The sequence below is a fragment of the Dreissena polymorpha genome, chromosome 1 (genome assembly GCF_020536995.1).
Source record: "Dreissena polymorpha isolate Duluth1 chromosome 1, UMN_Dpol_1.0, whole genome shotgun sequence".
In the NCBI taxonomy this organism is placed as follows: Eukaryota; Metazoa; Mollusca; class Bivalvia; order Myida; family Dreissenidae; genus Dreissena; species Dreissena polymorpha.
The window spans coordinates 71,369,186-71,383,428 of record NC_068355.1 but is presented as its reverse complement, the minus strand read 5'-3'; the positions used below and the strand labels follow the sequence as shown (position 1 = coordinate 71,383,428).

The window sequence follows — 14,243 nt, the reverse complement described above, 5'->3', positions numbered from 1 at the left end:
AAGACAGTCATAAATCTACATAAATTGTTAACTATAATCCATTTTTTAGATAAACTTTTTACCCGGAAAGATGATATTTAAAACCAAACAATCTACTTTTTCTATTCACACTTAGTAGGTCATAATCATGACCACATAAAAAAGTTTTCAAATTAAGATTTCAATTAGTTATTTTCCAATACACACAATGTGTCAAACACTTATGATCTTCACTAATGTAGTTTGAACTAAATTACGTAAATTGCTCAATACAAAGCACCATCCCCATATAATGATGCTTTTGATCTGTGCAAAAAATTGAACATATCACAAATACAACTGAATTTCTAACTGGTAAATACAGGTCTTAACAATCAAGTATTATAAACACTTTGAACTCAGAGACTAAAACTTGTTACATGACTATAACACATAGCAATCTGGAAAGTGTTTTGTATATAAAAAAACATCATATAGCTAGACAGAGAAAAGTTTATTGTCATCCAGCCAAAATAAAAATATTCTTATCTCAACCAGTTATACATTATAATTCTGTACTTTTGTTTCAGATAATTTTTAACATAGCAATCTGCAACCTCACCAATATTTACATTTTTTTACTTATTTAAATATGGTAAATAGGGTTGAAATATACTACTGGACTGGAGTTATAGAGATATCTTAACCACCTGTATTTAGATAATTCATCACCCTAACCACCACAACCACCCCCACAACCCCCTCCACAACCACCCCCATCTCCACCTCCTCCATCACCACCACCGTCGCCTCCCCCCACCCACTCCCTCCCAGGTCCCCACCTCCCCCTTCCCCAATTGAACTGAATCCCTCCAACCAGCACTGACCCCCTCCACAACCATCACCACCAGACTCCCCTCCCCCAGGGCTGAACCCCCCTACCTCACCAAACGAACCTCCCACCCCCACACCAAACACTCCCTCACCCCCACCCCCTGCCCCACACCCTCCACAACCACCAGCACCACTGTCATCATAACCAAAGCCCCAACCCACATCTCCACCACTATCAGCCCTACCACTATCTGGGTTAAATTCTACGTTGCCTAAAAAGGTGTTGAAATCTTCTTGATAAACATCATTATCATAAAAGTCACCCCCATGTTCACTATTGTCAACCTTACAACTCTCAAGGTTTAAGTCTTCATCGCCTAAAAAGGTATTGAAAACTTCTTGATAAGCTTCAACCACATAACTGTCACCAAACCCTGTGGACTCGTTGTTGTTGTCTGAAATATCCAGACCTGCCAACTGGTTGCTGACATCAACCTCAGATTGTTCCTCTGTTCCATATAAAGCATCCAGCAGTGTGTCCACACCAGCTGAGTTGCCCTGCTCATGGTCACTGCCCCCTATCAACTGTGTAAGAAAGTCTCCTGACTGCGTTCCATCTGCCCCTTCACCCCCAACGAATAGTCCCCTGGCCCCTGCCACATTGTGCGCCTCATTTGAGGATTGCTCATGCAAGATGTGGTTACCACCACCATGTCTATGAGTACCACCAAAACCTGACTGACCACTTCTCATGTTCTTCCTTATGAAGAAATTCGATGGAGTGGCAATAAGTATTCCTGCCGCCAAAACCAGCGCAAGTTTCTCAGCTTTGATATATTTGACAGGTCGAATACCCCGTTTACTCAGTTCTGGTTCCAGTGTCTGCCCTGGTTCCCAGTTAGCTGGCCGTGGCTGTAGAAATACATGCAAAAGTGACACACAGAAAGCCAGAGCCAAATTTTCTGCAATTTCTTTCCCTTTGCCTTGGATTGAAATTTTGCCAGTTTTCATGTTAATGTTTAGCGCTGCAATGGAGAACTTGAACTCCTCAGTGAGATACGAGTCCTCCAGTGACTGGAGCTCCCACTTCTTGGTTCTCACCTTGTAGAGAAGCAGGGTGAGATAGCCGGGACATCCAGGGGTGCCTGCATTACCAGGGTTTGAAGTGCTACCTGCAAGGAAATGAGAAATGTGGCTTACTATACCTGCACAACTTATATTCCCTTACATCAACACCAAAAGTTAAAGGTGAGCTTTTTCAATTAATTTATGTTTAGTCTAGTGTTGTAAAGTTTTTTTTACTATATCATGGCGAAGTTTGAATCTGGGTCAAGAGTGTTTCAAAACTAGGTCCCAGGTCAAGACTTGAAAGCTTTTTTTGTTAAAGAAGCCTTATGTATCATTCAATCTTGATGAATCTTTGTCATAATGTTTATCTTGATGCTGATACAATTAGAATCTTGGTCATCAGTGTCCAAAAAGTAGGTAACCAGGTCATATCTCAGAACCTAGTTTCCACTCTAGAAGCAACAATCTCAATCTTGGTGAAATTAGGTCCATGTTTGAATCTGGGATCAAATGGGTACACAATATCAAGTCTATGGCAACTATTGCACATGTATCTTGCACTCAGTTGGGTTCTTAAGGGCCTAAATCACCCGCTTACCGGTATTAAACATATTTTTTTAATTAAGGTTTATATAAACCATGCTACCATGAGGCAAGACCGGTCTTGACCTATGGTTTATGGACTTAATACATGTAATAAATAACACATTCTTTATGTTTAAGGACAGTGAACTTCAAGTGTTCGAGTGCACCGGGTGGTTTACCCTCACGAGTACACTCTGTTAATTAAACCATGACACTTCGTGTTTGGCTGTTAATATGATTAAATCATACTTTGATGTTACGGAGGACTACTACTGGTATGTATTGTTACATAGCAAATATAATACATTTGGGCTGAAACTTTATTTTGATTACATGAACCATGTGACCCCCCCCCCCTGAATAATTAAGATCAATGTACCACTATTTGTATTACTTTAAAACCTCTGGGCCTTGTTACTTCAGCAAATATTTTTACAGAGGATTTTCAATGTAAGTCATTTTTAGTAACATTCGACCTCCAGCTTGTTGCTACTTAAAATCCCAAAGGAATGATTTGAACAAACTTTGTAATGACCCTTTCCAAGATATCATACCAAATAAAGAGCTTGGCCTTTTGTGTTCTGATGTAAAGGTATTTCAGATAATTTTGCTAAAATAGTCATTACCTACTATATGAACCCAGAGCTTGGCCAGTTAAAATCACAGGGACATGATTTGAACAAAAACTTTACAGAGGAACACTAAACACTATACCATGTTATGTACCAATCAATTAAATTCAAGTCCACTTCATTTCAAAGAAGAAAATGTACTGCAAAATCATTTGTATACTGCCAGTATGATATTTGATAAGTTTAAAAAAAAGACAATTTCCTGGAAACACAAATTAATTGAAAACTGACCACAAAAATAACTTTGGTAATGGTTTATTTAACTGAAGAAACTCTTTTAACCCTTTGCATGCTGGGAAATTTGTCGTCTGCTAAAATGTCGTCTGCAGAATTTCTAAAATTAGCATTTTCTTCGATTTTTTTCAAAGAATACGATCAGAATAGCAAACAGTTTGGATCCTGATGAGACGCCACGTTCTGTGGCGTCTCATCTGGATCCAAACTGTTTGCAAAGGCCTTCAAAATTCGGTTCCCGCACTGAAAGGGTTAATCACATGTTGACCACAAGTACTGTAGTTATTAATTGTCTTTGCTACCTATTGGCTCATAAAAAATAATAAACATATAAGGAAAAATGCCCCACCCCTGGCAGCCATGTTTTTCAACCAACCGGCATCATTTTTGAACTCATCCAAGATATTATCGGGATGAATCTTCTGACCAAGTTTCATGAAGATAGGACAGTAAATATGGCCTATAGAGTGTTAACAAGATTTTACTATAGCCATATAAGGAAAAATACCCTGCCCCTTGGAAGCCATTTTTTTAAGCAAAACTAATTATTTTCAAACTCATCCAAGATATCATTGAGACCAATCTTCTGATCAAATTTCATGAAGATTGGACAATAAATGTGGCCTCTAGAGTGTTAACAAGGTTTTACTATAGCCATATATAGCCATATAAGGAAAAATGCCCAGCCCCTGGTGGCCATGTTTTTAAAGCAACCAAAACCATTTTCAAACTCATCTAAGATATCATTGGGACAAATCTTCTGACCAAGTTTCATGATGATCGGAAAAAAATGTGACCTCTAGAGTGTTAACAAGGTTTTACTATAGCCATATAAGGAAAATAGCCCCGCCCCTGTGGTGGCCATGTTTTTCAACCAACCGGCATCCAAACTGTTTGCAAAGGCCTTTATAATTCGGTTCCCGCACTGAAAGGGTTAATCACATGTTGATCACAAGTACTGTAGTTATTAATTGTCTTTGCTACGTATTGGCTCATAAAAAATAATAAACATATAAGGAAAAATGCCCCACCCCTGGCAGCCATGTTTTTCAACCAACCGGCATCATTTTTGAACTCGTCCAAGATATTATTGGAATAAATCTTCTGACCGAGTTACATGAAGATGGGACTATAAATGTGGCCTCTAGAGTGTTAACAAGATTTTACTATAGCCTTAAATAGCCATATAAGGAAAAATGCCCCGCCCCTTGGTGGCCATGTTATTCAAGCAAAAGTAACCATTTTCGAACTCATCCAAGATATCATTAAAACAAATCTTCTGACCAAATTTTATCAAGATTGGACAATAAAAGTGACCTCTAGAGTGTTAACAAGGTTTTACTTAGGGATGGGAATCGTATCTGAAATCGGTATCTGGATAACCGTATCCACTATCCGAATGTATCCGGATATCCGTATTCTTTTGTAAGCAAACTACAAAAGGCTGTTACCATCATCACAACACTGTAAATACGTTAATTTGCATTGTTTACAGATTAACAAACAATATAACGCATTTATATGATTTCTTTATTTCAATAATTTTATTTATAAGAACAATATCAAAGTCACAAAATATGTAATTTCTTTAAAAAAAACACACACATCGTAATACTAAAACTAAAGCATACTACGTTATATACATTCTAAATACGTTCATACATTCAGTTCAATTTCATTCGTATTCGCCAAGATGCATTGACCTAAGGTTTTCGTTCATGAAAATAATTACATCGACTAAGTCGCTATTTAGTCTGTTCCTTAGCTTGGGAAGTACCAAGCCAGCCGATGAGAACACGCCCTCAATCGGAAAAGATGTTGCCGGAACTGCCAGAATACTTCGTAAGTTTGAGAAATCGCGATTCGTTTACTCTTTTTTAACAGATTGATATTGACTGACCAATTGAAAAACTTTTATATGATTTGGCAAAGATATTTTTTCTATACTTTTGCACATGTCGATTGAAGACAAGTGCCAATGGGTGTCAATTATCGGGAAGTAAGGACCATAAAACAAAACACGGCGGCGCAAGTTGGCAATTATGCAACTCGGCCAAAATCACCAAGGTGATCGGGAACTGGCAGGGGAACTCGCTCAGCAACAACTAATTAACGGATTTATGCCAGTCTGTCAACGATGTCTGGTATACAGATATCCGTCGAAATATACGATGAGGAACATAGTGTGCATAACAAAAGGGGTAATATCGTTTAATCAAGTATTCAGATCCTCTTTTACGATTTGGATTCTTGAACAGTATTCAGATATCCGGATAATCGTTACCATCCCTAGTTTTACTATAGCCATATAGGGAAAAATGCCCCGCTCCCTGGCAGCCATGTTTTTCAACCAACCGTCATCATTTTCAAACTCATCCAAGATATTATTGGGATGAATCTTCTGACCAAGTTTCATTAAGATTGGACAATAAATGTGGCCTCTAGAGTGTTAACATGATTTTACTATAGCCACATATAGACATATAAAAAAAAATGTCCCGCCCCTTAGCAAGTTTCATGAAGATCGGAAAATAAATGTGGCCTCTAGAGTGTTAACAAGGTTTTACAATAGCCATATAAGGAAAAATGCCCCGCCCCCTGGCGGCCATGTTTTTCAACCAACCGGCATCATTTTCGAACTCGTCCAAGATATTATTGGGATGAATCATCTGATAGTTTCATGAAGATCAGACAATAACCGTGGCCTCTAGAGTGTTAACAAGATTTTACTATAGCCCTATATAGCCATTTAAGGAAAAATGCCCCGCCCCTTGGCAGCCATGTTTTTCAAGCAAACGTAACCATTTTCGAACTCATCCAAGATATCATTAAAACCAATCTTCTGACCAAATTTCATGAAGATTGGACAATAACTGTGGCCTCTAGAGAGTGAACAAGGCAAATGTTGACGTAGCACAACGGACAACGCATGACAGACAATGGACGACGGACAAAAGGCAATCACAAAAGCTCACCATGAGCATGTTGTGCTCAGGTGAGCTAAAAAGGAAGATAATTCAAAAACTAAGGTAGATAGTGTTATGGTTCTTAGTCACTGCACTTCTCCTACTTGCCATCTGTTTATATTTAAAGTTTCAAGTAAATCCCTTCAGTAGATTTAGAGTTATGCTCCGGACAAAAATTTACTTTGAAATTAAATAAAGGGAGATAATTCAATAACTATGGTAGATAGTTATGGTTCTTAGTCACTGCACTTCTCCTACTGGCCATCGGTTTATATTTCAAGTAAATCCCTTCAGTATAATTAGAAATATGCTACGGACAAAAATTTACTTTGAAATTAAATAAAGGGAGATAATTACAAAACTTAGGTAGATAGAGTTATGGTTCTTAGTCACTGCACTTGTCCTACTTGCCATCTGTTAATATTTCAAGTTTCAAGAAAATCCTTTCAGTAGATTAAGAGTAATGCTCCGACAAAAATATACTTTAAAGTTATATAAAAGGGGAGATAATTCAAAAACTAAGGTACATAGAGTTATTTTTCTTGGTCACTGCACTTCTCCTAGTTGCCATCTGTTTATATTTTAAGTTCAAAGTAAATCCATTTAATAGATTTGGAGTAATGCTCTGGACAAAGTTTCGGACGGAATAACAGACAGACGGACGCACAGACGGGACCAATTACTAAATCCCTTCTGAATTTTTTTCGGCGGGGATAAAAAAGTCTTATAATGGGAGACAACTGAAAATAAGCATTATAACTGATTGTTCATAGTTACCGCCGTTCAAATTCAATCTATTTTTAGTTGTGGTGACCTTGACGTTGGAGATACCGACGTAATTTTTTCGCGCAACACACCAATGATGGTGAACAAAATTGTGCCAAATGATTTTAAAATCTCACAATGAATGACAAAGTTATCCCAAAAGCTCATTAATGGCTATTTTTGACCTTTGAACTCAAAAGTGTGACCTTGACCTTGGCATTATCGACGTAATTCTTTCGTGCGACACACCGTCTAATGATGGTGAATAAATGTGCCAAATGATTTCAAAATCTCACAATAGACGACAAATTTATGGCCCTGACAAGCTTGTTCCGTGGCACAACAGCCCACCCATCCGCCCGCCGACATTTGCCAATAACCAGTTTTTTCCTTTGGAAAACCTGCAGCCAATTGTATAAATATGGATAACTCTTATCCAGCGGATAACTTTTGGTTATCTTCAATTTTAGGATATCTTTTTTGGTTAGCGATTGTATAAAACAATAGTTATCCAAAACGGTTCAGGTTCTGGTTAAGTTTTGGATAAGATTTAGCCAAGATATTTGACGTCGTTTATCTTTATCCAAATGAAGAACGCGCTGACAAAATGGCTGACTTTGACATAACGAACGCTAGACGACCAAGACAATTTCGACGAATTTACAGATTTACGGAAACTGACGACCCTGAAGAAATACGACGACGATTTAGATTTACACCTGACAGCATCGACCGCATAGAACGACTGATCGGACATAGACTTGAGAGACCAACTGGATGGAATCAACCCTTGACACCGAGGCAGCAAATATTGATAACACTGAGATTTTTTGCTTCCGGAAATTTTTTGCAATTAATAGGGGATACTTTTGGGTGGACATTGCCACGGTTTCAAGGGTAGTGACCAGAGTAATTGACGAACTGTGTGACCTGAAAGACCAAACAATTAAATTCCCGACGACGGACAGACTTAAATCAATTATTAAACAGAATTTTTTTCAAAATCGCTGGATTTCCGTCTGTAATTGCGGCGATCGACGGAACACACGTTCGCATCATTGCTCCCCATGAACACGAGGAGCAATATGTGAACAAAACGCACTATCACAGTGTCAATGTACAGGCAACGTGCAACCATCGAGGTATTTATCAATTTGTACACAAATATTCAAAACATATTAGTTCTTACCTTCAAGTTTGAGTATCCCTTCATTTTATAAATCCATTTATTTATATTTATATGCATCCTGCTGTTTTACACACCAGATCAAACATTCCGTAACACTTACTTATGATCTGGTACGATTGATTATAATTCCGTTTTTCGTTTAACACACGTCCTTTAAGTCCAAATTTCCACAGTGTAATGCATATTTTGCGCCCAAAAACTCACATTTACTCAGTTCAAATGACGTAACGATTCTAAATAAAGATAGGTAAAGTCTGTTTCATGGTTAAAATATAGTCTGATCCTTTGTATTATAGAGGCACAAGACAGGGAATTCCAATAGCCTTCTTTCCTCTCTCTTCATCCAACCCTATAAATTCATCCACCCCTCTTAATTTGGTAATTATAACATTTTTCTGATAAAACTTAAGTTAGTAATGCTTATTTAAAAAAACATACAACATAGATAATGTATTTTGGTTAAAAACATGTGAATTTTAGATTTTGTTAGAGAAAAAACAATAATTTTGAAAATATTCACTTTTAAACAGTGTTTTTGTGTTTATTAGTCTTTAAGATATATTTTTTAATGATTATATCAAAATTACTTCAAAAGATTTATGTTTTCCTATAAAAATGTTGATTGAACAGATTGATAGGAAAGATACAGACAAATTAGTGGTTGCTAGGGTGTGCATTGTAAATTATTTTGCCATACTTTTGTTGGAAAGATATAAAATGTCTAATTAAATGTTTCACTTGTGGTGAAATTCTTTTCATTAAGTAGAAAAAGTCAATTTCACTCTTAAGTGGATGAATATACAGTAAAAGAGGCTACAAAGAATTATTTTCTTGCTACATTTTAATAATAAGATGTATCATACTATTTGAATGATTTACTGCACCGTCTATAGTTAAATTGCATACATTATATTCTATGTAATCATATTTCAGGTGTATTCACCAGCATAAATGCCACATGGATTTTCTTGGTAACTGGTGTTGAGCCGCTTGAAAATTTCTTTGTCAAAACTTTGTCAAATTTCATAACACCTTCACGGATTAGAGCAGTTTCCTCATGGGAAAAGTTAACTGACCGTTTTTTACGAAGCGAAAGCGTTTCAGCCATTTTGTTGTCGTCTGAAATGACACTTTCCGCGAAACCGTCTTGACCGGAACCAGATTAAATATGCATTGTGGGTTTTTTATGTTTGGCTAACTTAAACCAAATCGGATAAAGATATCCAATGCGACTTGCATTTTTATACAATAGGATAACAACGTTGGATAACATATCCAAAAACGGATAAAGTTAACCAACGGTTATCTTTTGGATTGGCTAAAGTTATCCATATTTATACAATTGGCTGCTGGTTAAAAAGTGTGTGATGTTGGATAATAATGTTTTTCGTGTCTACTGTATTTTGATCTTTAAAACAACAACAAATAATTTGAATAATTGTTCATCTGGATAAATTTCTGGATAAATCTACCTATGAATTTGACAAAAATTAATACGACATGAATAATGCTGATTTTGCAGTAGCTCAAACCGCAAGAAGTCAAATAGATGATTATTTTTATACCTCTTTTAGCTGGCTTGCCAATCTTGTATCCGTCCCATCTTCCAATAATGATAGCCCAGTCTCCAGTGTTATTCTTAATGACCATCGCTCTTTCCCCTGTCTTCGGCTCCAATGTTACACACTTGCTGCCATCATGTACCTGGATTAATTGGTATGTACACAACTTAAGAAGTCATAGAAAGAAAGGGTTTCTTTTACATATGATAATTACAACACATTTTGTCTTATTCAGTTGATAAAATTTTAGTAACAATTCCATTTTCAATGCAGTTGTCATAATAATGACAATAAAACATAGCATTCTTTCAGTGTAATTCACAATTCATACATTAATCAAAACTTGTGATCAGTTAAAGGGATCTTTTCACGCTTTGGTAAATTGACAAAATTGAAAAAAGTTGTTTCAGATTCGCAAATTTTCGTTTTAGTTATGATATTTGTGAGGAAACAGTAATACTGAACATTTACCATGGTCTAATATAGCCATTATATGCATCTTTTGAGGATTTTAAAACCTAAAAATTATAAAGCGTTGCAACGCGAAACGATTGAATAATTTGGAGAGTTCTGTTTTTGTCGTTAAATTTTGTGAAACTACGAAGATTGCTTATATAAGGTATAAAATACTTCAAGTATATGTACTCGGCGGAATAGCTCAGTAGGCTAAAGCGTTTTTACTTCAGGACTCTGGCAGGACTCCAGGGGTCACTGGTTCGAAACCTGGTCCGGGCAATGTTCTTTTCCTTTTTTTAATTTTATTCTTGATTTTTTACTGGAGCTTTTACGATCCAATGTTTACATTTATCGATATAAAGCATTTAATGAATAAGTTAAAAAATGCCAAAATCTGTGAAAAGGCCCCTTTAACAGGTTCTCAAGGAAGAAAAGTATCTTATAATGAGCCTTGTTCTGAGAAAACTGGGCTTAATGCATGTGTGTAAAGTGTCATCACAGATGAGCCTGTGCAGTCCACACAGGCTAATCAGGGATGACACTTTCCGCCTAAAAAACTTGATTTTCGGTCAGAAGGGACTTCCTTGAAACTAAACATACCATATAAGCAGAATGTGTCGTCCCTGATTAGCCTGTGCAGACTGCACAGGTTTATCTGGGATGACACTTTACGCACATGCATTAAGCCCAGTTTTCTCAGAACAAGGCTCAAATACAGTAACAAGCTTTTGAACGTTAAGATGTGCATCAGTCTTTCCGAAATACCGTCGGTCCTCGGATTTTTCCGATTATAATTTTGAAAATTCGGAAATGATTCTAATATTACCCGACCTCGTGTCCTGTTATAAAATTATGGGGAAATTTGGAATTCCATAAGCTATTTCCAGAAAAGTTTCAAGGCAAAATTGGGAATTTACCGAGTTATTTATGAATACTCCAATCATGTAAAACATTTTTTCATTGGTTGCATTTCTTGAATAACGTACGTGCATATACGGCATCCGATGATTTTTGCTGCGTCGTCAATGCAAATTACACACTACGTCATCACTGTATGAGTAGATTCGCAAAGGGAGAGAAACGATACCATATACTTTTGGTTCCCGTTATATCCGATTAATTCGTAAGCAAGCAGGGCATTTAATTAATCTGATAATATTAAATATTGTTAAAAATGTCATCTTTGTCTTTCGTCGTCATTTTTTACTTTTTGGGCCTGAAATAATCAGTCTGGGCCGGAAATGGCTGCATGATTATAGGACCTCATGGCCGGCAATAAATTATAATTTTGGGAAGGACTGTGTGCATCATACATCAACGTTCTACAACTGAAGCACATACTGGTAACACTAACAGAGATTGCGGTGGCACAATGGATACTTTGTCTGCAAAGCAAACAGAAGGTCTTTGATTCGATCTACCTACTGCAAGTTTTCATAAGATCTTCTCTTAGGACATCAAGTACTGGATTTAACCAGGAAACAGACTCGAGACTGTCTAAATGTAGGTTAAATATGAAATTGAGCTAAAACTTATGTGCTTAAATTAGCTAACAGCTGACCTCGTCTGGTTTTGGTATCTGGTCTGAGCCAATGAGGTGAGCCACGGCAACCATGCGATCATGCTGAAAGATCTGCACAGCTGACATCAGCAGAGGCAGACTGTGAACAACTCGACATGTGAACTCTGTCTGACCATCATGACCCCGAAGTCTTAAACAAGAAAACATGTGGATGACAATCTTGTGAGAATAATTCATTCTAATGTTTGCACCCTTACTTGCATCAATGTCGTCTTTTTGATCTCCTATCTTTTCATGCTTGGTAACCACTCAATCAATATGCATGATCGCAAAAAATAGTGTTAATATAAATTTCATGTTTAAATACCATGTAACCTTTACCTTTGAAAATCAATAAACATCTCCCCTTTTTCAGCAGTAACCTCTGTACACATTTTCTGATCTTAGGACAAAGCATTCCAGAAATAATTTGTAGAAACTAATTAAAGGGACCTTTTCATGTTTTGGAAAACTGACAAAAATTAAAAAAAGTTGTTTCAGATTCGCAATTTTTTTTTTACCGGAATAGTTATGATATTTGTGCGGAAATAATAAAACTGAACATTTAACATGCTCTAAAATATCCATTCCATACATCTTTTGACGATTTGAAAACCTGAAAATAATAAAGCGTTGCAACGCGGAACAATTGAATATTTTGGAAAGTTCTGTTGTTGTCATTATACTATGAAGATTGCTTATATAAGTAAACAAGGGCCACATTGGCCCTAAATCGCTCACCTGAACAAATTTAATAGCCTTAGGCCCAATGGTAATTGACAAGAAACACATTTTCTTGAACAAATTTTTAGGGGAGCCTTTAAGGATCATCCTTGTAAAAAAAATTGAAAATCCGACGAGCCCTTTCTGACAAGAAGATTTTTTAAGGTATTGACCATATATGGGCATGGCGGCCAGCTTGGTTATGTGACCAAATTTTTTTTTAACAATATTTTTTTTTCGTGATGTAGGAATGCTCCACATGAAATCTGGTTGAAATTGGCTCAATGGTTTAGGAGAATATGATCTGCTCAAGTATGCTAAAAACTGAAACATTGAGATAAAAGGAATTTTTGCTTGTTTTGAAGAGATTCCTCCTTTTTCTCAAAATTGACAAGATATCATCGACTAAACAGGCAACCCATGTTTGCATAAGGATAAATCCTTTTACCAATCAACATATTTTGGACTGAACAATTTCTCAATTTCCCACGATAAGTCAACCCTACCAGAGCAATTTCCTAAGCAATTATCACCTCCCATTTTAAAGGAAAAATAATTTCTCATCAACAAAACTACAGCATTAATTGATTTCTGGTAGTTAACCCTTTTCAAATTGAAAGAGGTTGCAGACGACAAATTAAGTTATTATGGAATAAGAATAAACAGATTTAATAGGGTAGGAAGCATTGTGATGAAAGGAGAAAATGCTAATCTCAGCATTTTCTTCTTTTATTTCAACGATTTCCACAGTCACAAACATTTGCAGAAAGAATTAACTGTTCTGGGTTAAGGGTTTATGAGGAGAATGCTATAGTTTGATTATGCAATAGTGTATGTATGGGGGGATATGCTTTTATTTTGGAAGAGTCTAAATTAATGTAAAAGGGCTTAAAGACATCATGAATTGAAACAACTTCTTCAATGATGTTTAGTTATGCAACTGAAGTTGAAATCATTGAGATACAAGAAATCTTGGCTTGTTTTGAACAGATTAATTTTTTTTCTTATAATTCTCAAAATATCATCTGCTAATGAGGCATCAAGTGTTCGCATTAGGAAAAGGCACAATGGTTTCTAGATGCATCTACATTAAAGTACAAAAAATGAAAATGCATAGCCAACCCATAATGAGAAACCTATGAGTATGCCTTTTTATCATGCACTTATCTATTTACTAAAAACATTGGACATCTCACTTATTTATTTGAGTCAACCATGTCACATGAGTAAAGGGATTTGAAGAACTGACTGACCTGAATTGAATAATACATCAAAGAGGGGCATGTAAGAATCTTTGAAATCTGCTTGAGCTGTTTGATTATGCAATGAAGAATTTCATGGAAAGTTGTTATTGAGTTCAACAGGTGCAGGTTATGCAATTGTACAGTTCTGAAAGGGTTGTTAGGGGTTTCCACTGAGTTGCAACTATTGGCTTATGTAAGTTTTGCCTTTCAAATCCTCCTAAAAGCACATCTTTATCAGCAGGAGGTCTCCACTGAGATGCAGCTATTGTGTCAGAGAAACCTGGCCTGAAGCCAGCAAATCCTTTACTCTAATAGCACTATTAATTGGAAAAAAGAGTACACTATAATTATTTCTAAATCTGCCATCTCAAGGAGATAATTCTGGACTTAATGGTCCGATGTTGCTCATTTTCGACAAGGCTCGAGTTTTCATTGATATGAAGACACTGTGCAAGTTTGGAAAGAA

At 36.5% G+C, this 14,243-nt stretch overlaps 1 protein-coding gene across 1 annotated transcript in view; it reads right to left on the bottom strand.

The window, feature by feature from the left end:
• Window positions 1–660: 660 nt before the first annotated feature.
• Window positions 661–14,243, bottom strand: part of LOC127881011 (uncharacterized) — a 37,465-nt gene continuing 23,882 nt past the window's right edge. The window contains 3 exon segments of the mRNA XM_052428624.1: window positions 661–1,964; window positions 9,797–9,935; window positions 11,811–11,961. Of these exon segments, the coding sequence (XP_052284584.1) occupies window positions 661–1,964; window positions 9,797–9,935; window positions 11,811–11,961 (1,594 nt within the window).